The 21,262-nt window shown below is 46.6% G+C and overlaps 1 protein-coding gene across 1 annotated transcript; it reads left to right on the top strand.

The window, feature by feature from the left end:
* Nucleotides 1–298: 298 nt before the first annotated feature.
* Nucleotides 299–21,260, top strand: DNAJC2 (DnaJ heat shock protein family (Hsp40) member C2). Its single transcript, XM_029077956.2, has 17 exons — nucleotides 299–692; nucleotides 3,767–3,957; nucleotides 4,269–4,344; nucleotides 7,744–7,842; nucleotides 7,996–8,137; nucleotides 9,851–9,931; nucleotides 10,022–10,087; nucleotides 10,841–10,932; nucleotides 11,013–11,134; nucleotides 11,587–11,736; nucleotides 14,049–14,137; nucleotides 14,220–14,289; nucleotides 16,232–16,416; nucleotides 17,275–17,375; nucleotides 17,533–17,640; nucleotides 20,346–20,500; nucleotides 21,097–21,260. Exons 1-17 carry the CDS (start codon nucleotides 629–631, stop codon nucleotides 21,169–21,171), a joined length of 1,866 nt encoding a protein of 621 aa, XP_028933789.1. The 5' UTR covers nucleotides 299–628; the 3' UTR covers nucleotides 21,172–21,260.
* Nucleotides 21,261–21,262: the final 2 nt, after the last annotated feature.

A 21,262-nucleotide genomic window follows, 5' to 3' on the forward strand; every position in this document is an offset into this window, starting at 1 on the left:
GGTCTCGGGAAATTTCAGGGCCTATTCAACCATGGGTTCAAATCCCGACTCCAACATCTGTCAGCTGTGTGACCGTGGGCAAGTCGTTTCTCTTCTCTGGGCCTCAGTGCCCTCCTCTGTAAAATGGGGATGAAGACCGTGAGCCCCACGTGGGACAACCTGATGACCCCGCATCTCCCCCTGCGCTTGGCACAGTGCTCGGCACCCCGTGAGGGCTTAACAAATTCCAACATCGTTATTATTATTCGTTAATTCAACCGTATTTAATGGAGCGCTTACGGGGTGCCGAGCACTGGAGTAAACGGCCAAGTGTGGAGGTTTGGGCGTGGAGGCAGTGTCGGGCTGCGGGGTGGAGCCCCACGAGGGAGGGCCGTCAGGAGGGTCGGCGGGTCCCGGGCCGAGGCCTTGGGGGCGGAACGTTTTCCCGAGTGTTGTCGTTGCGGGTCAGAGGTTGTTGGGGGTGGGATTCCCCGTCGTGTGCGGGACCGGCCGAGCGCGCCGACCCGGAAGGACTTGTCGGGGCCCTCCATGCGCCGGCTCCGGGAGAAGAGGACGAGGAGGAAGAGGCCTCAACCGGAGCCCTAGAGAGGATCGTTCGTCCGGAGCCGGAGCCGGAGCCGGGGCTATAATGCTGCTGTTGCCGGGCGCCCCGGACGGGCAGTGCACGGCCGTCACCCGAGCCCTCTCCGCCGGTAAGTAGTCGCCTCTCCTCCTCCTCTTCCTCCCTTTTCCTCCTCGTCCTCCTGCTTCTCCTCCTCCTTTTCTTCCTCCTCCTCCACCTCTTCTTCCTCTTTTCCCTTCTCCTCGACTTCCACCTCCTCTTCCTCCTTTCCCTGCTCCTTGTCCTCCACCTCCTCCTTTTCCTTCTTCTTCTCGTCCTCCACCTCCTCTTCCTCCTTTTCCTTCTTCTCGTCCCTCACCCCTTCCTTCTCCTTTTCCTCCTTCTCCCCCCAACCTCCTCTTCCTCCTCCACCTCCTTCTCCTCTTGGTCCCCCACCACCTCCTTCTCCACCTCCCCTTTCCTCTCCTTTTCCTCCTCTTTCTCCTCCTCCATCACCTCCTTTTCCTCCTCCCCCACCTTCTCTTTCTCCTTCCCCTTCCCCACCTCCTCCTTCACCTCCTTTTCCTCCTCCCCCACCTTCTCTTTCTCCTCCTTCCCCACCTCCTCCTCCACCTCCTGTTCCTCCTCCCCAACCTCCTCATTTTCCTTCTTCTCCTCCTCCCCCACCTTCTCCTTCTCCACCTCCCCTTTCTTCTCCTTCTCCCCCACCTCCTCCTTCTCCACCTCCTTTTCCTCCTTCTCCTCCACCTCCTCTTCCTTCCCCTTTTCCTCCTCCTCCTCCCCCATCTCCTCTTTCTCCTCCTCCTCCTCCCCCACCTCCTCCTCCTCCCCCACCTCCTCCTCGCCCCCCACCTCCTCGCCCCCCACCTCCTCCTTCCTTTCCTCCTCCTCCTTCCCCACCTCCTCTTCCTCCTGTTCCTCCATTTCCTCTTCCTCCACCTCCTCCTCTTCGTCCTTTTCCTCCTGCTCCTCTTCCTCCTCCTGCTGCTGCTACTCCTCCTCCTCCTCCTCCTCCTCTTGGCCCGGACCCACTGGGGACCCGATTTGACCGGGAGCTTGGCTGCCCCGCCACCCTGTGCTGAATCACCAGCACCCCCTGACCCCACCTCCCCAGCCACCGACGGACAGGGCCTCGGGACCCCCAACCACCCGAACCCCCACCCCCCCGACCCCGGCTGGGGCTCCCACCCCCACGGCCTCCCCCTAAGAATAATACTTATGGCACTCGTTAAGCGCTTACTACGTGCCAGGCACCGTTCTGAGCGCTGGGGTCGATACAAGTTAATCAGGTTGGACACCGTCCCCATCCCCCATGGGGACTCACAGTCTTAATCCCTATTTTACAGATGAGGTAACGGAGGCCCAGTGAAGTGACTTGCCCAGGGTCACACAGCAGACAAGTGGCAGCGGGATTGGGACCCAGGTCCTCTGACTCCTCCATAGGTCCCAGGCCCTATGCTCTATCCAGCAGGCCACACGGCTTCTCTTCCCCGGGGTAGCCTCCGGCCTCACTGTCTCCCAGAGCTCTGCTGACCGGCAGGGTTCAGTCGAGGCTGGACCAGCAAGAGTCCCCAGAGATGACCCAGCAAGGCCAGGTGGACTTAGCTCCCTTTGCCAGAGACACAGTTTGGGGGCTTACAGGCTTGGGCGTTCCCCAAAGGGGCCTAGGAGTCTTCACCAAACTCCCCTAAGGATGTATCGGGGGAAAACAACTTATGGGAAACCGGGCAGGAGTGTGTTGGGAGATTGGACAGGGAATGTGGTGTTGTACCCTACCAAGCACTAAGTACAGTGCTCAGCACGCAGGTAATGCTCAGTACACATCACTCATCGATCGATTGAAATTGTGCTGACACATGTTGAAAACTCCAGAATTGTTCAACATTCTGTACTGTGCTTAAAATAATAATAATAATGTTGGTATTTGTTAAGCACTTACTATGTGCCGAGCACTGTTCTAAGCACTGGGGTAGACACAAGGGAATCAGGTTGTCCCACGTGGGACTCACAGTCTTAATCCCCATTTTACAGATGAGGTAACTGAGGCACAGAGAAGTTAAGTGACTTGCCCACAGTCACACAGCTGACAACTGGTGGAGCTGGGATTCGAACTCATGACCTCTGACTCCAAAGCCCGTGCTCTTTCCACTGAGCCACGCTGTTTCTCTAAAAGCCCCACTCACATTATTCAGGAAGCCCTGCTACCACTTACCGAGTGGATAGAATGATATTCTCCGTGAAATGGGAAAGAATTCCCATTTTCCACAGTGTTCGTGGGGTTCAGTTGTCAGTGGTCTAGTGTGTAGAGCACGGGCCAGGGAGTCATATAGACTGAAGAATAGCTTGTATCTACTGCAGTGCTTATTCAGTTGTATTTATTGAGTGCTTACTGTGTGCAAAGCACTGTACTAAGCACTTGAGAGAGTGCAATATAACAACACACATTCCTGCCCCCAACGAGCTCACAGTCTAGAGGGGAGACCTGCATTAATATAAATAATACAGATAAAACACACATGTATATATCTACATACATAGATATATACATATGTGCTTACTACAGGGCCTGGGTCTTAGTGCTTAACAAATGTCATTAAAAAAAAAAAAACCAAAACCCCACTGTTTGCTGTGTGTTACCAAGCATAATACATAATTTGCTTGCTTACATCCCAAGACTCTATATAACTTTTCTTCCTAAAAGCTCTAATTCCCAAAAATCTCTTTAAATGAAGTAGGATAAGTCGACCAGTGAAACAAAGCTCAGTCCCTCAGTTTTGAATATTCACTTTCCTACAGGCTACTTCAGGATGTACTGTCTCTCTCTCTCTCATTTGAGAACATATTCATTATTTCCATCATCATCTACATACATTACTACCGTCTCTTTCGGCCTTCTCTACTGGATATCTCTCCATCGTCCCAAACTCAGCAAGTCCCAAACTCACCTGTGGCCCTGCCCAGTAATAAGTTTAGAATAGATTGGCAGGTGGTAGCAGTGGAATCAGCAAATACCAGGGCATTCCATTTGTAAAGCTCAACTAGCAGTTGAGCTAAGAGGACTTGATTTGGGAATTTATTTTTATAGATAGCACTCTTAAGTTGCCATTTCTTCCGATACCCCCAGTGAGTGACCTTGCAGTGTTCCTTTGAAATGCTACAGCATAAGATAAAATCAATATACTTTTTTGCTTTTATTATTTACAGCTTCTGCACTCTGTCGGGTGGAACCTGTGGGAAGATGGTTTGAAGCATTTATTAAGAGGAGAAGTAGGAATGTTTCAGCCTCTTTTCAGGAACTGGAGGAGAAGAAAGAACTGTCCGAAGAGTCAGAAGATGAAGAACTGCAGTTAGAGGAATTTCCTATGTTGAAAACCCTTGATCCAAAAGATTGGAAGGTACTGTAAATATACTGTTTTTAAGGTAGAGTGCCAGTTGTTATTTTAGTAGAAATACTGGTCTCACTTAAGTAATTCCAGGCGTTTTCTTACTCCGACCTTTCTTTCTAAGAACTACACCTTTCTTTGAAATGTAAAACATTAGAACACATCCCTGGCAATAATTTTTTTTAAAGATAATGTTAGCATCATACGAAGAAATAAAGGTCTTTTGTACATAGGGGGAGAATCCTCTTTTAAAGGTATTCTCATGGCATCAAATAGAGGAACTAAGTCCTTTCCTTAACTTCTATCTCCTTGTCACTTCTCAGAATCAGGATCACTATGCTGTTCTTGGTCTTGGACATGTAAGATACAGAGCTACTCAGAAGCAGATCAAAGCAGCTCGTAAGTATTTTATGTTTATCGCCATTTGGACCGTCAGATCCTAACAGCCTGACCTTTCCCAAGGCAAAAGCTAGAAGCAGATCTGGGAAGGGACGAATCTAATGTCTGACTGAAGAGAATCAATGATATCTGCCAACACGATTTGAGGGATTTGGCCCCAGAAGTGTGCAGTGCAGTTCAGCACAAGAGGAAATCCCGCTCATAGAATATTTTCTCTGTACGTGGCTGCGTCGTGCGGGGATTCTTAGCTTCCCTTGGCAGACTTGGGTGCCAAGGATTGCCAATGGGGCCTGGTACAGGTGGAAACTGACTGCCTACAGTTCTTCCAGGAGGGGAATTTAAAAAATTCCTAGCAAATTATGCACTCTGGAAAGACAAATTGTATTTTCAGTGTCGTCCACCCTTCTAAACCAGGAAACAAGGAAAACTTTCATTCAGTCATATTTATTCAGTTCCTACAGTATACGGAGCACCATTCTAAGCACCTGGGAGAGTATAATACAATAATAGACACATTCCCTGCCCACAATAAGCTTACAGTCTAGAGGGGATTGATCAGTGTATATCTCACTCAACTCATTCATTGTCATAGACTCTTTATGTCTAAGCAGGCTAGGGGGGGAGGAGGAGTGCCATCCAGTGACTGGGGGGTTTCCCACCAGTACAAACAACATTCTTCAGAAGGCAAACTTTTTTTAGAGAAACAAAGTTTCTAGAATTTTTTGATAATGCAGACAGGCTTGCTGGAGCCAGAAGTACTGCAGTGCTTGAATGTATTTTTCCTTTTTGTGGCGGGCTCAGGATGATGCCAACTGTATAATCTATTCCCTGTCCATTCAGTCATATTTATTGAGTGCTTACTGTGTGCAAAGCACTGTACTAAGCACTTGGGAGAGTACAATATAACAACAAACACATTCCCTGCCCACAACAAGCTCCCAGCCCTCTCAATAAAGGATGAATTCAGAGGCCTCGTTATGTTTGAAAGAACATAGTCTAATAGGTTTATAAAATTTATGGTCTCCCCTCTCAAATGCTGCCCTCTGTATTCACCTGTTGCCCCAAACTAGGCCAAAAAAAAGGACAGTGTTTTGTAGTAGGTAGTCTCAAAGTTTTTGCCAAGAAACCAATTTCCATAAAAATGAACAAAAAGGTTGGGAAAGGTGAGGAAGACCATTAGATTTCTTTTAAACCTGGGTCCACTGCTTTATTAAAGATATCTGTCAAGTGCCTAAAGGGTACAGATCCAAGTGTGTAGGTGACATGGGTGGGGGGAGGGGGAGTAAGGGAAATGAGGGCTTAGTTGGGTAAGGCCTCTGGGAGGAGATGTGATTATAATAAGGCTTTGAAGTGTGGTGATCTGACATACTTGAAGAGGAAGGGAATTTCGGGCCAGAGGAAGGACGTGGGCAAAGAGATGACAGTAAGATCGATGAGATTGAGGTACAGTGAGTAGGTTGGTGTTAAGAGGAGCAAAGTGTGTGGGCTGGGTTGTAGTAGGAAATCAAGGGAGGCAAGGGGGAAGGTAATTGAGTGTTTTAAAGCCTATGGTAAGGCGTTCCTTTTCGATGCCGAGGTGGTGGGCAACCACTGGAGATCCCTGGGAAGTGGGAATACATGGAAGATGTGGGGTTTTTTTTTAGAAAAATGATCCAGGCAGAAGAGTGAAATCACGAGTGGAGTAGGTAGAGACAGGAGACAGGGAGGACAGCGAGGAGGCTGATGCAGTAATCGAGGCAGCATAAGATAAGGGCTTGGATTAATGAGGTGGCAGTTTAGGTGGAGAGGAAAGGGTGGATGTTAGTGATGGTCCGAAGGAAGAACTAACAGGATTTGGTGACCGATTGAATGTTAGAGCTGAGTTGAGGATAATGCCAAATTTACGGGCTTGAGATTGGAAGGATGGTGGTGGTGTTGGTGTCTACAGTGATGGGAAGGTTGGGGAAGACAGGGTTTGGGTGGGAACATGAGTTCTGTTTTGGGCCTGTTAAGTTTGAGGTGTCAGCGGGACATCCAAACAGAGATGTCCTGAAGGCAGGAGAAAATGCAAGACTGCAGAGAAGGAGAGAGGTCAGAGCTGGAAAGGTAGTTTGGGGAATCATCCATGTACAGGTGGTAGTTGAAGCTGTGGGAGCAAATGAGTTATCTAAGGGAGTGGATGGAGATGGAGAATAGAAGGGGACCCAGAACTGAGCCTTGAGGGACTCCCACAGGTTTTTTTGTGTGTTTTTGCAGTTAAGGGCTTACTGTGTGCCAGGCACCGTACTAATTACTGGGGTAGATACCAAGCTAATCAGTTTGGACACAGCTCATGTCTCACATAAGACTCATAATCTTAATCCCCATTGTACAGATGAGGTAACTGAGGCACAGAGAAGTAAAGACTTGCCCAAGGTCACACAGACAGGTGGCAGGGCTGGGATTAGAACTCAGCCCCACCCATCTGTATACGCCAGACCTTCACTTCTGTCCATCTTCGAAGCATTACTAAGGTCACATCTCCATCTCTCCGATTAAGCCCTCTTTTCCCCGGCTGGCTCTCCCTTCTGCCTCATCTATGCGCTTGTGTCTGTGAACTCTGGACATGTGATATTCACATCTCCCTAACCACAGAAATTACATGCATATTTTTGAATTATATGTTATAAATTATTCATTATTATGATTACTTTGGCTTTCGTTAAGCACTTATTTTGTGGTAGCCACTGTTCTAAGCACTGGGGTGGATACAAGCAAATCAGGCTGGACACAGTCCATGCCCCACAAGGGGCTCACAATCTTAGACAGTCCCATTTGACAGCTGAGGTAATTGAGACACAGAGAAGTGAAGTAACTGGCCCAAGGTCACCCAGCAGACAAGTGGCAAGCTGGGATTAGAACCCAGGTCCTTCTGACTCCCTGGCCCGGGCTCTATCCACTAGACCATGCTGCTTCTCTGTTCATGTTAATGTCTGCCTCCCCTCCCAGTCTGTAAGATCATTTTAGGCGGGGAAGGTGTCTGCTAATTCTGCTGTATTATACTCTCCCAACCGCTTAGTACAGTGCTCTAAAACATAGCAAGTGCTCAATAGATACCATTGATTGTTGCCTTTAAGGCAGATGCTGCTGGGTTAAGCTGAAGCTGGCTCTTGGGAAAACCATCCACAGGAGTTCGGTTGTGAGCTTTTGCTCAAGCAAAGTCTCTCAAGATACGAAATTTCAGAGTTTCAGCGCTCAGCTGATGTTTGAAAAGCCTCAGGATTTTAGAAAAGCTGGGCAAATCTACTCCGTGTTTTAAATTTTCAGTGTTGTTCAAAAATAACAGTGCTTCCAGAAATTAGGATCAGTTCATCGTTCTTTTCAAGTTGGAACATTTAAGTGGGAGAAAATATGTAGTAAACTTGACTCATTTTCTGTTAGATAAGGCAATGGTTTTGAAACACCATCCAGACAAACGGAAAGCAGCTGGAGAACCAATAGCGGAAGGGGAAAACGACTATTTTACATGCATAACTAAAGGTAAGGATTTTCAAGGAAATACTTTCACTGGGTTGGGATTTTTGCTATGTAAGGAACAAGAGATTTTGCCACAGTATTTCTTGTCGTATCATATGACTCATAACTTTGGTTAACCTTGATGGTTTTTGTGTCTTTGTCATTCTCCCCCCCCAGCTTATGAAATGCTATCTGACCCTGTGAAAAGACGAGCATTCAACAGTATAGATCCCACTTTTGATAATTCAGTTCCTTCTAAAAGTGAAGCAAAGGACAGTTTCTTTGAAGTGTTTTCTCCTGTGTTTGAAAGGAATTCCAGGTGAGCTGTGAGTTCCAGGCATGTTTACAAAACAGTCCTCAAAATTCTCTCCTTTTTCGGTAACCGTTAAGGCAAATGGCTTTTTTAATCCAGTTGGGAGGATCATTTTCGTAAAATGTTCTGCACATACCTCCCTTCCCTTCAAAATCCTCGAATGGCTGCCCATTCCTCTCCACATCAAACAGAAACACTTGACCTTCAGCCAGAACTCAGCACTCTCCCTCCTACTTATTCATGTTCTCCTCCTCCTACTCCCCAGTTGGTCCTCTTCATTCCCGATAAGCTAACCTACTTTCTGTGCCTCATTCTCATCTCTCCTGCTGCCAGCCTTTTGGTGTTTTTCTTTTTTTTATGGTATTTAAGTGCTTACTTTGTGCCAGGCACTATACTTAAGCACTGGGGTAGTTACAAGATATTCAGGTTGGAGGCAGTCCAAGTCCCACATGGGGCTCACAATCTTAATCCCCAATTTATTCATGAGGCAACTGAGGCACAGAAAAGTGGAGTGATTTGCCTAAGGTCATGCAGAAGACAGGTGGCAGATCCGGGATTAGAACCTAGGTCCTTCTGATTCCCAGGTTCTTGCTGTACACATTGGGCTCTGCTGCTTCCCAACCTCTTCCTCACACCTTCTTCCTTCCCTCCTCCCTTGAACTCCCTCCCACTTCTCATCTGGCAGACCATTGTGCTGTCCATCTTCAAAAACCCTTCTGGAATCACATCTCTAGGAGGCTTTTCCTGATATAGTTTCTAATCTCCCCATTTTATATCCCCCTCAGACAGCCTCTTTAGCATTTCCTCACTACCTAAGAGCTTTCATACTCACTGCCGCTGCTCCCCCTCCCCAGCCCTCAAACCACTTAGGTACAACAAACTCTCCAAACCTGAACTACCCATCTTCCCTCCTAAATCTATTCCTTCTCCTGTCTTTCCTGTCTCAGTCAATAATACCAGCCTAGTGGCAAGAGCATGGGCCTGGAAGTCAGAGGAGCTGAGTTCTAATCCCAGCTCCACCACTTACCTGCTCTGTGACCTCAGACAAGATGCTTAATTTCTCTGGGCCTCAGTTTCCTCCTCTGTAAAATGGGGATTCAATGAGAGTTCTCCCCTCTACTCAGACTGTGAGCCCCATGTGGGCTTATTTGTTTCTAGCACTGAACAATACCACAGGTATTCTTACTGTCCTCCCTGACCCAGAATCCCACGATCTTGTCATCTTCCATGACGCCTCATACTCCTTCAGCTCGCACATTCAATCTGGACCAGAAGCACACCAGTTCTTCCTACAAAAGCACCTCCTGAATTTGCCCCCAGCCTTCTTGTTCTCGCAAACGACCACCGTGTGAGCCGTTGTTGTGTTTCTGCTGACCGCCCAGCCCCTCCCACCTCCAATCCACCTTGTGTGTGGCTGCCCAGATCATCTTCCTGATACACCGCTCGGCCCTCCCCACCCCTCAGAACCCTCCACCAGCTTCCAGGGTCCCCTCGTAACCAAGTCAAAACTCCTTACAATCGTCACCACATCTGCCAGTCTGCTGCTCTTTGGCAGATTTTTTTCAAACGGGGGAGAGGGAAGGAGTTCCATCCACCTACTCCCCTGATATTTTGGGACTATGCTCTCCCGTTCAGTTTGAATAATCCAAGGGAGTCCAAAGTGGTTGGGAGAGTTTTGTCACTGTTGTGTGCATTTTATTTTTTGCTCCACTGTTTCAGGTGGTCAAGTAAGAAAAATGTTCCTAAACTCGGGGATATGCACTCATCGTTTGAAGATGTGGATGCATTTTATTCCTTCTGGTAAGCCCATACAGAAGAATAAATATTCCCATCGTAAAATCAAATCATTTTGCATCTGAGTCTCATTTTTGGTTTTCATTTATGCCTTAGGTATAATTTTGATTCTTGGCGAGAATTTTCTTATTTGGACGAAGAAGAAAAAGAGAAGGCAGAATGGTATGTAAGTAAAAAGTCTTGAACAGGGAAGGCTATTTGATCATTTCTCTTTAATTAGCCATTAACTGTTCAGAGATGACTAATTACACTTCCAAAATGCCCTTCATTTGTATCTGCATTTTCCATGTCTTTTATCAATCTCTTGTGTGGCCTACTGGGATAGAGCCCGGGCCTGGGAGTCAAAGGGACCTGATTTCTGATCCCAACTCCGCCACTTATGACCTTGGGCAAGTCACTTCACTTCTCTGGACCTCAAGTGCCTAATCCTAAAATAAGGATTAAGACTGTGAGCCTGTGTGGGATAAGGGACTATGTCCAACCCAGTCACCTTGTATCTACCCCAGCACTTAGTACAATGCCTGGCACATAGTAAGTGCTTAACAAATATCACAGTTGCTATTATTACCTCACAAACTCCTAGTAAAATCAAGCCCAAGTTGGAGGGCCTGGGCAGAACTTGGGTAGGAAAAACATGTGAGGGTTCCAGCGTGTTGGTTTGACTCTGGGCATCATTGAACAGCCAAAATACCTCCATTCTGGAGAACTCCCGTCACCACCCCAAGCCTTAGGGAAGCTCCGTCACCACCCGGCACTGGCGAATCGGTGCTCTTTACCAGCCAACCGGCACTGAGCATCGTCGCCTGAAATAGCATCGCCCGTCCCCGGTCCCAGAAACCCTGCAGACCGTTTTGGAAATATGGAAGCGAAGGCCCTCAGAAGTGAGGGTTTCAGTGTTTCTTGTTCATTTCCTAGTCGGGATGAGAGGAGGTGGATCGAAAAGCAGAATCGAGCAGCAAGGGCCCAGAGGAAGAAAGAAGAAATGAACAGGATCAGAACCCTGGTCGGTAAGCGGAAAGTTTGTCTTTTAAATGGGAGAGCTTCCATTTGTTCCAGGTCAGGCCTAATGGTTACTTCCTCTTGGTAGACAATGCCTACAGCTGTGACCCTCGCATCAAAAAATTCAAGGAAGAGGAAAAAGCTAAGAAAGAAGCAGAGAAGAAAGCAAAAATGGAAGCAAAACGCAAGGAGCAAGAAGCAAAAGAGAAAGTAAGCATTCACTGGGATACGGTGATAGATATAAAAGTCAGTTGGGAGATTACTGTTATAGTGTACTCTCCCAAGCACATAGTACAGCACTTTGCACACAGTAAGTGCTCAATAAATACAACTGAATGAATGAGCAAACTCTAAGGTCAGGTTCTGCCTGCAGACCTCTTGCTTATAAACCACCAGTCTTGAGTGAGAACCTCATGGAATCACAGCGCTTGCTAAACAGCAAAACCCTTCTGTCACATTCCTGCCCCGAATATTTCCACAGGCAGTTTCTTTCTTCTGTATTTGATAAACCAAATAGCATTTTTCTGAAGGTTGTTCTGTGATGTCAAACAACTTTTTCAGCTGAAACTCCACCTGAAAAGATTTTAATAAACTGCACTCAAGATGAACGGTGACAGCACCCATCCTTGAGTTGCGGCATTTCTATTTTCCCTTAATTGTAGCAAAGACAAGCAGAATTGGAAGCGGCTCGGTTAGCAAAAGAGAAGGAAGAGGAGGAAGTCAGACAGCAAGCGTTGCTGGCGAAGAAAGAGAAGGAGATTCAGAAGAAGGCGATTAAAAAAGAAAGGCAAAAACTGCGCACTTCATGCAAGGTATGTCAGATTGTGGTTGAACAAACAACTGATTTAAAATGTATTGCCACCTTTAGAGAATCTGTACCGCAGACATTCCCTTTCACAGCGTCATTCTAGGTGGCATTTGTTGACAAACTAACTGGAAAAAATATTCACTCTATATTTAATCTCTATAATAATTAAGGTATTTAAGTAGAGGACACTGTCGTATTCCAAGGATAGACTATCACTTTAACTTAGCACAGTGTTTCTTTAGACAGTAAGACTTGTAAATTCGTTGTGGGCAGGGAAAGTGTCTTAAGAACTCTGTTGTATCCTACTCCTCCAAGTGCTTAGTATGGTGCTTTGCACATAGTAAGCACTCAACAAATACCATTGATTGATGAAGTAGATCCTGGGATGTACTTTTAAACCACAAAGAATCTCTGGGCATCTGGACAAAATGCGTGTGCAGTTGGAGTTGCGCATGTATGTATGAGACAGTCCCAAAGGGCAGAAAAAAAGGGAGGCTCTGGCTGAGGAGAGATGATGGGACAGAAGGCAGGGCGGGGCGGGGCCGAACTCAGCCCCCACTGTCAGGACTCTGCTTCTTTCAGCAGGGAGCTATCTGGAGAATTCAGCATGGTCTAGAGGCTAGAGCACGGGCCTGGGAGGCAGAAGGACCTGGGTTCTAATCCCAGCTTCACCACTTGTCTGCTGCTGTGTGACCTCGGGCAAGTCACCTCACTTCTCTGGGCCTCAGTTCCAGAGTTCAACCTTATTAGCTTGCCTCTACCCCAGCGCTTAGTACAGAGCCTGGCACATAGTAAGCAAGTACCGTTTAAAAAAAAACAAAGAGCCCCAAAAACCCTCGCAGACTCTTCTGCTTCAGTTGCAGTGGCTCCAGTGGAAATTCCTGCCTCTGGAGGAGGGCTTGACACTCTGCTTCCAATCTTGCTCCCAAGGGCCAGGAAGTACTTGAGGAATCTCAGCAGCGTTAGTTGTGGGTGTTGGTGTGAATGAGAGCTGGGCTGCCAATTCAGAGGTAGCTGCTTGAATCCTCTTCGCCCACGTGCAGAAGCAACTCTGGGCCCTGGTATCCTGGGGATAGTTGCATCTGAGACAGATGGCTCTGTGTAATCAGTTTGAGGGCATCTGGGCCGGGAAAATGGGAGGAGGGAAGGAGCCAGGATGTGTTGAGGGGGAAGCTGGGGAAACCTTTGAAATTAGGTCCCAGTTGCTCCTTAAGTCACTGCAAGAGTTCTGTTATGTGACCTTGGACAAGTCACTTCACTTTGCTGGACCTCAGTTACCTCATCTGGAAAATGGGGATTAAGACCGCGAGCCCCATGTGGGACATGGAACCGTGCCTGGCACACAGTAAGTGCTTAACAGATAACATTAAAAAAAAAGAGGGAGGCTAAGAACAGGAGGATGCACTGAAGATGAAAGGGGAGGAACAGGAGAGGTAAACAGGTAACGATGGAGGAGGGAGTAGTAATTTGGTATTTGTTAAGTGCTGGGGGAGATACAAGTTAATCAGGTCAGAAAGTCTCTGTCCCTAATTAGGAGGGAGAAAAGATATTTAATCCCCATTTTCCAGATGAAGAACCTGAGTCAAAAAGTTTTGACTTGCCCAAGGTTACCCAGCAGGCAAGTGGAAAAGAGAGAACAGCTTGATCAAAAGAGACAGGAAGAGGGGAAAGCAAAAATGAGCTTATTCTTTTTCCATGGGACTCAGCTGGTTTTCAGTACATAGCAAAAAGATGAAAATATTTGAGATTGTCCTCTCATTGAGACTCATTAATTTGAATCCTAAACAATGCAGGTGGAAATGGTAAGTTGATTTTGAAACTTCAGGTTGGGGTTAAGAGTAGAAATTTATTATCCCTGGTGCTTTAGGCATTCAGGCTGGGGAGGGTGTGATTGAGAAAGGAATCTTCTAGGAAGCTAGCTGAGAGTTAAGGACTTGCTCTGGCCACTCCCGTTCAATTCTTTGTGAAATAAAATCATCTTTTGCCACCTAAGATGGTTGTGAGGCCAGGGTCAGTCAGTTGTATTAATTGATTGCTTTCTGTGTACAGAGCACTGTATTAAGCGCTTGGGAGAGTACAATACAACAGTATAACACACATTCCCTTCAGTCCCTCTCCAGAGTGTGATTCAGTTCTCTAAGATGTACTAGAGAATATTGAAAACTAGAACATGGTTTATAAATGTAAAAGTATTGATTCTGTTTAATCAATCAGTGGTATTTATTGAGCACTTATTTTGTACAGAACCCTGTACTAAGCTCTTGGGAGAGTACAATACACTAAAATTGAGAGACTCACTTGTGTTTATGCTTTTAGAACTGGAATTACTTTTCGGACAATGAGGCGGAGTGTGTTAAAATGATGGAGGAGGTGGAAAAGCTGTGTGATCGCCTTGAATTAGCAAGGTATGGTTACTGCCTTCTTCACTACCTCTTGCAATCTGTCCTCCTATTGGATTTTGGATGAAATTTTATCATTTGTTTGTAGCCTGCAATGCTTGAATGAAACACTGACCTCGACTTCCAAGGAAGGAGGAAAGGCTGCTGTGGAAAAACAGGTAACTAATTCTAGGTGACCATTGTTACAGTGTGGTTTTGTTTGGGTTTTATGACATTTAAGTGCTTACTATGTGCCAGGCACTGTTCTAAGCGCTGGAGGAGATACAAGATAATCAGGTTGGACACAGTCCCTGTCCCACTTGGGGCTCACAATCTTAATCCCCATTTTACAGATGAGGCCCAGAAAAGTGAAGTGACCTGCCCAGGGTCACACAGCAGACGTGTGGCGGAGCCGGGATTAGAGCCCAAGTCTTTCTGAATCCCAGGCCCGGGCTCTATCCACTAGACCACACTGCTTCTCCATGTGTATTGTGTCCAAGACCCCGAGCCAGGATCTGTAAAGTTTTGGGGTCATCTAGTTCACTCCCTCCAATCTTACCTTGCCGATTTCCTACTACGTCCAGCCTGCACACTTCACTTCTTCAATGCCAGCCTACTCAGGGTACTTGAATTTCATCTATTTCGCCCGCCAGCCCTTTGCCCACGTCCTCCCTCTGGCCTGGAACTTCCTCCTCTTTCATATATGACAGACCATCACTCTCCCCACTTCCAAAGCCTTATTCAAATCACACACATCTCCTCCAAGAAGCCTTCCCTCATCAAGCTTTCATTTCCCCTACTCCCTCTTCCTTCTACATGGCCTACGTGCTTGGATTTGTCCCCTTTAAGTGCTTGATATTCACCCAAGACTCAGCCCCAACTTATTATTCCTATCAGTTGCTTATTTTAAGGTCTGTCTCCCTCTCTGTGTGGACAAGGAACATGTCTACCAAGTCGTGTTGTAGTCTCTCAAGCACTCAGTAGAATGCTCTGCCTGCCGTAAGCATTCAATAAATACCATTGATCGATTGATCCAGTAACTAGGCCTTTGGGAGGTTCATGTTTTGGACTGCCTCACCCTGCCAGCTCATGGGATCCTAGTGAAGAGGGAGCGAGATTCTCTGGTTTTCCAAAACCTAGTTATCCTAGGTTGTAGAGAACAGCTCTCTCCCATCTCCTTTCCTTGTATTCCATAATAATAATAATAATTATGGTACTTGTTAAGCGCTCGCTATATGCCAAGTACTCTTCTGAGCTCTGGGGCAGATACAAGTTAATGGAAAGTAATCTTAAAACGTCTCCTCCCTCTGCACCCTAGAGTGGCAAATAGACAAAAAGAGACAGACAGAGGCCCTTGGGAAGGAGGCTGGCTCCATTTTAAATGGCACAAGCATCCCAAGGCTGGCAAGGCCTTCCCTTTTATATTGGCTTTTCAGCCTGGTCCTTAGGGCTCAACTGCAGCCAGGGCTCAGTAAGTTTCTCCACGGTCAATGACCCAAGTGGGTTTTAAAGGAAAAAGGGACCAAGGGCAGTAATGGATCTTTTGGGGCCCTCCAGAGAGCTGAGTTTCAGGAAGTCACCTAAGATTATTACTAGATTGGTTTTCCCGTGACCCTCTGAATGACGTTGGCTTTTCCTGTGGTACTTTGCGGCTTTATATTGTATTCTCTTTTACATTTCAGGCTGATACAAGCAGTGGAAAGATGGGTGTGCATAGCAGTAGCCTCCCTCCCCCTACCCCCAAGCTGTCAGGGTAAAAAAAGGCCATCTTTTTGCCTCCCCGAGGCGAGCAGGGGGCTTCATGCCAAGGAACAAGAGTAGTAGATTGGGTTCCCGATGCAGTGCCATGGGGCTATTTGAGGAGAAAATCTGGCTTTAGCTCAGAGGACCTTTTGCCTTTTTCAGTTGCTATGGGGATCGTGTAATTGGCATAGGAGGATGCTTCCATTTTCGGATGGAAAGAACCTAATTTGATTATAAGGGGTCCCAGTTTTTCTCCATGGGGCCTGTCAAGGCCAATCTGGATGGCTTTGCCTAGCAGCTCATCTCCTAGGACTACCTGTCCCAGATAAATGAATGCCGGGGTTTTAATTAACAGGTTTGTTCACCTTGTTCGTGTAGATAGAAGAAGTCAACGAGCAAATAAGGAAAGAGAAGGAAGAAGATGAGGCTCGAATGCGACAGGCATCTAAGAGTACCGAAAAGTCAACCGGCGGAGGTGGAGGGGGTGGAAAAAATTGGTCCGAAGATGACTTACAGCTGTTGATTAAAGCTGTGAACCTTTTCCCTGCTGGCACTAATTCAAGGTACTGTGTTTAAAATTATTATTATTGTTTTCTAAATCTTCATAATTCTGGGAAGACAGTATCAGCGAGATTTACTTTGGATTCAGTCTTGTGGAAAATTTGGTGAAATAGCCCTTGTTTCCCACTGTTTGGACAAATGGGAAAATCCAACTTTGTTCCAGAAAGACACACTCTTTGCAGATAAGCCAGGATTCTGCAAAGACTGTGAGCTTGCCAAGGGCAGGGAATGTGTCTGTTACATCATTCAGTTGTCCTCTCCCAAGTGCTTAGTACAGTGCTCTGCTCACAGGAAGGGCTTAATAAATAGAATTGACTGACTGAAAATTTGGAGCCTTTAACTGTTCATTCTCCTCAACCTAGATTGTAAGCTCCTTGAGGGCAGGGATCATGTCTACCAACTCTACTGTGTTGCTGTCTAACCGGGGCCGGTACCGTGCTCTGCACGCAGTAAGTCCTCGAGAAATACCACTGATCGATTGAATTTCGAAGCCCCTCTGACCTCTGTTTCACTTTGTTGTTGAAAATCCTTTCAGGGATGTTCGACTTGCCAGATTGAGGCTTTCCACTGTTCATCCAGGTAGCCCAAAGTAGTTCATGGGATAGGCCCATTTCATAGAAATATTTTTCTTCTAGAAAAGACCCTATTGGATATGGATCATAATTTATGTCAGATTATTTGGGGGAGTCTTGACCAAACTTTAAAATAAAAATCTATCTTTGAGACAGCGTATTTGGGGCAGTGGAAGCTAGTTTGTTGCCAGTCCTATATGTTTTTCAAATTAGATTTGTGGCAGATAAGACCATCCTTTTTGGCTTTTTTTAACCAGACGGTACTGTGCACGTCTTTTGTTGCTGCAGGTGGGAAGTGATTGCCAATTATATGAATTTGCACTCTACTTCTGGAACAAAGAGAACAGCAAAGGATGTCATTGGCAAGGCAAAGAGCCTCCAAAAGCTTGGTACTTCTCTTCTCTCCTAGTTTATGTCCCTGTCTTGTTGTTTTAAGATTCTCAAGTTAATCCCTGTTGCCCAGACATGGAACATACAGTAACCCTTGAAGTCTTCCCAGATCTGGGTGCTGAATTGCCAACTTCAACTGTCTTTTATTCCACTCAGATCCCCATCAGAAAGATGACATAAATAAAAAAGCGTTCGATAAATTTAAGAAGGAGCATGGAGTGGTGCCTCAGTCGGACAGCGCCGCCCCCTCAGAACGGTTCGAAGGTAAGCCGGGCTCGTTATTTTTGCCGGGAGTGGCGGGGAGAGTGCTGGTGGGGAGAGTGCCATCGGCAATAGTGGTCCCGTCGTCATCCAACTTGGAGGCCTGCCTCCCCCACTCCATCTCCACCACCTGCCAGTACTCCTCTGCTGGTGGCACCTCAGGTGGCTCCGCTGTTGACCAGCCACCTATGTGAGAAATGCACCTAGTTCCTTGCAACTCCCCCAACCCAACATGGGTGGACATCAGCAACTGGAGATTTTTCTCACAGAAAAATGAGGTAGTCTATGCGGCCCTCTGATTGACCACCGGAGAGCAGAGGGGAAAGGGCAGAGCAGAACAGGAGATGCCCAGTAGGGTCACAGAGCAAGCTCACTTGGCTTGATTAAGAGGCAGAGCCTTAGGAGGAGCATCAGTAAGTCCTTTCTGGTAGTTCAGTTTTCCAGCTGGGCTTTTTTTTTAAAAAAAATACTGTAATAGATTTTCCAAATAGTCAGAAAGTAGGCACCAGAAGGTTCCGTTCTCCCCAGGGATGGAAAGGCAAAAGGTGCCTGTCTTCCTTTCATACCCATAACACTACTTTGCAAATCTAGAGCAGTCCCCAACACAGTTTAAGAGCTCTTGCAGTTAAGTGCGGGAGGGAAGATTCTCTCCATTTTGCTCTGCCCAAGAGTTGACGGTTGGTCTCATTGCTCACTTAGTAGAGATAACCTACTGAAGCCTAGCTGGATGGGTTTAGGAGATTGTAGCAGGAGATCGGGTTGGGGAAGAAAAGTAGCCGACCACACCATCCCTCCCCACCTCCGATCTTAGATCTAACAATTATGGTAATTATAACTATGGTACTTGCAAAGTGCTTAACTATATGCCAAGCATTGTACTAAGCACTGAAATGGAGGCAAGAGAGTCAGGTTGGACCCAGTCTCACATGGGGCTCACAGTAGAAGTCGGAGGGAGTGGGACCTAACCCCCATTTTACGGATGGGGGAACTGGGGCACAGCTGTCAATCAGTGGTATTTATTGAGCACTTACTGGGTGCAGAGCACTGTACTAAGCATTTAGGAGAGTTGATAGGCACATTCCCTGCCTCCAAGGAACTTAGTCTAGAGGGGGATATGGACATTAAAATTAATTCTGGATATATACATAAGGGTTGTGGGGGTGGGGTGGATTCAAGTGCTTAAAGGGAATAGATGAAATGAGGGCTTCATTGGGAAAGGCCTCTTGGAAAGTGATTTTAATATGGCTGTGAAGGTGGGAAGAGTGATGGTCTGGCAGATACAAAGGGAGTTCCAGGCCAGAGGGAGGACATGGGCCAGGGGTCGGTAGTGAGATAGACGAGATCAAGGCATTAGAGCAGTGAGCTGTGCGTGCTGGGTTGTAGGAAATAACGAGGTAAAGGTAGAAGGGGTGAGCTGATAGGAGTGCTTTTAAAGCCAATGAGTTTCTTTCTGATACGGAGGTGGATTGGTAACTACTCTAGATCCTTTTAATAATAATGTTGGTATTTGTTAAGCGCTTACTATGTGCCGAGCACTGTTCTAAGCGCTGGGGTAGACATAGGGGAATCAGGTTGTCCCACGTGGGGCTCACAGTCTTAATCCCCATTTTACAGATGAGGGAACTGAGGCACAGAGAAGTTAAGTGACTTGCCCACAGTCACACAGCCAAGTGGCAGAGCTGGGATTCGAACTCATGAGCCCTGACTCCAAAGCCCGTGCTCTTTCCACTGAGCCACGCTGCTTCTTTAAGGAGACATGGGCTGCTCATCATCTTTTTAGAAAAACAATCCAGGCAGCAGGGGCCTGGAATGAGGAGGTCAGCAAGAAGGCTAATGTGGTAGTCTAGGCTGGATGTGGTAAGTGCTTGGATTGAGACAAAAAGGTGGATTTTAATGATACTGTGAAGGTCCAACTAACAGGATTTGGTAACAGATTGAACGTGTGGGTTGAGAGAGAGAAATGAGTCTGATGCCAAGGTAATAGGCTTGTGAGATGGAGGCTGGTGACGCTGCTGTGATGGGGAAGATAAGTTCTGTTTTAGATATGTTAAGTTAGAGGTGATGGCGGAGAGTCCAGGTAGAGGTGGTCCTAAAACCGAAACTGGGGTAAGCCTATGGAGACCTGCCCAAGGTCACCCCAGTAGACGAATGGTGGAACCAGGATTATAACCCAGGTCCTCTGATTCCCTGGCCCGTGCTCTGACCACTAGACCATGCTGCTTCCCTATCACTTAACATCTACTACTGGGACTCTGTTCTGTCCAAACTGGGGGTCAGTTTCTTGCCTATCATACATGATCGGAAAAAAGGGTTTACGGTCAACGGACTAGAAATGGGAGTTCATTCATTGTCATATTTGAGCGCTTACTTTGTGCAGAACTGTACTAAGCACTTGGGAGAGTACAATACAACAAACAGGCACCTTCCCTGCCCACAATGAACTTAGTCTTAAATAAAATCATCTCAAAATTGTGATACCCCCTTGACCCAAGTGCCTGGCAGGTGGTGTTGGTCACTTTAAAATTTGTTACAATGCCCAGGGAGGGTGAGAACACTGTGTTTACCAGGCCCTGCTCTCTGACTGGCAGAATTACCCAGCTCAAAATGATGCCCCCTGCGTAGCCCTTCACAGTATCTACGCAGTAAGTCATAAGGTTTGTTTTTCTGTTTAAATGAGAGCCATTGTCTTTTTCGGGGGGAAAATGCAGGACCGTGTACAGATTCCACTCCTTGGACCACCGAAGAGCAAAAGCTTTTAGAACAAGCCCTGAAGACTTACCCAGTAAATACGCCAGAGAGATGGGAAAAAATAGCAGCGGCTGTTCCTGGCAGATCAAAGAAAGACTGCATGAAACGTTATAAGGTTGAGTACTTGGCTTATTCAGTGTGCTCTTTTTTTTGCCTTGGGAAGTAATAGAAACAAGCTTATTGAAAAGTGAGGTGTAGGATTTGAAAGGTGAGCACTGTTTGTTTAATTCAAAAGGGCTCGGGTCAGCAGTGAGTTGAGGATAGGATTCGCTCCTTCTCAAGCGCAACTTGGGGTAGCTCACCTGGGCCCTGGCGTTTGTCCAGCTTGGAGGGCCAGGATCTGGTTCAGGGTAAGGTGCTGGTTCAGGTGCAAGACAATTTTAGTAGATTCCAAAGGAACCATTTTGAGCATTCAGAAAAATTCCTCACTAAGTTTTTTAACCTCTATTTCATTAACTCCTCATTTTACGTGAAGAGTGCAGGGCCACTTAAGCAAAGGGGGAATAGGGACTCATCTAGGGGTAGGGAGAAAGCTCTCTTGATGGTCTCTTACAAGACCCAACAGGACCTTATGGGCCCTTCAAGGTTTGCAACACCTACCCGCAAGAAAGGCAAAAGCGGGATCGAAGGAAGCCCTTGTTCTGTTGTGAATGCCTTGAAAGGAAGCACGGTTTTCAGCTCACATTTAATCAGCCTGTCTTTGCCCTTCAGGAACTCGTTGAAATGGTGAAAGCCAAGAAAGCGGCCCAAGAACAAGTGATGAATGCTGCTAAAGCCAGGAAATGACTCTCGATTGACAATCTCCGTTGTGGGTTTTTTTTGTTGTTTTATAATAAAACTGCAAATACTGTACAAATTTTCATTTTTCAACTTAAGC

This window comes from Ornithorhynchus anatinus, chromosome 13 (assembly GCF_004115215.2).
Source record: "Ornithorhynchus anatinus isolate Pmale09 chromosome 13, mOrnAna1.pri.v4, whole genome shotgun sequence".
Classification (NCBI taxonomy): Eukaryota; Metazoa; Chordata; class Mammalia; order Monotremata; family Ornithorhynchidae; genus Ornithorhynchus; species Ornithorhynchus anatinus.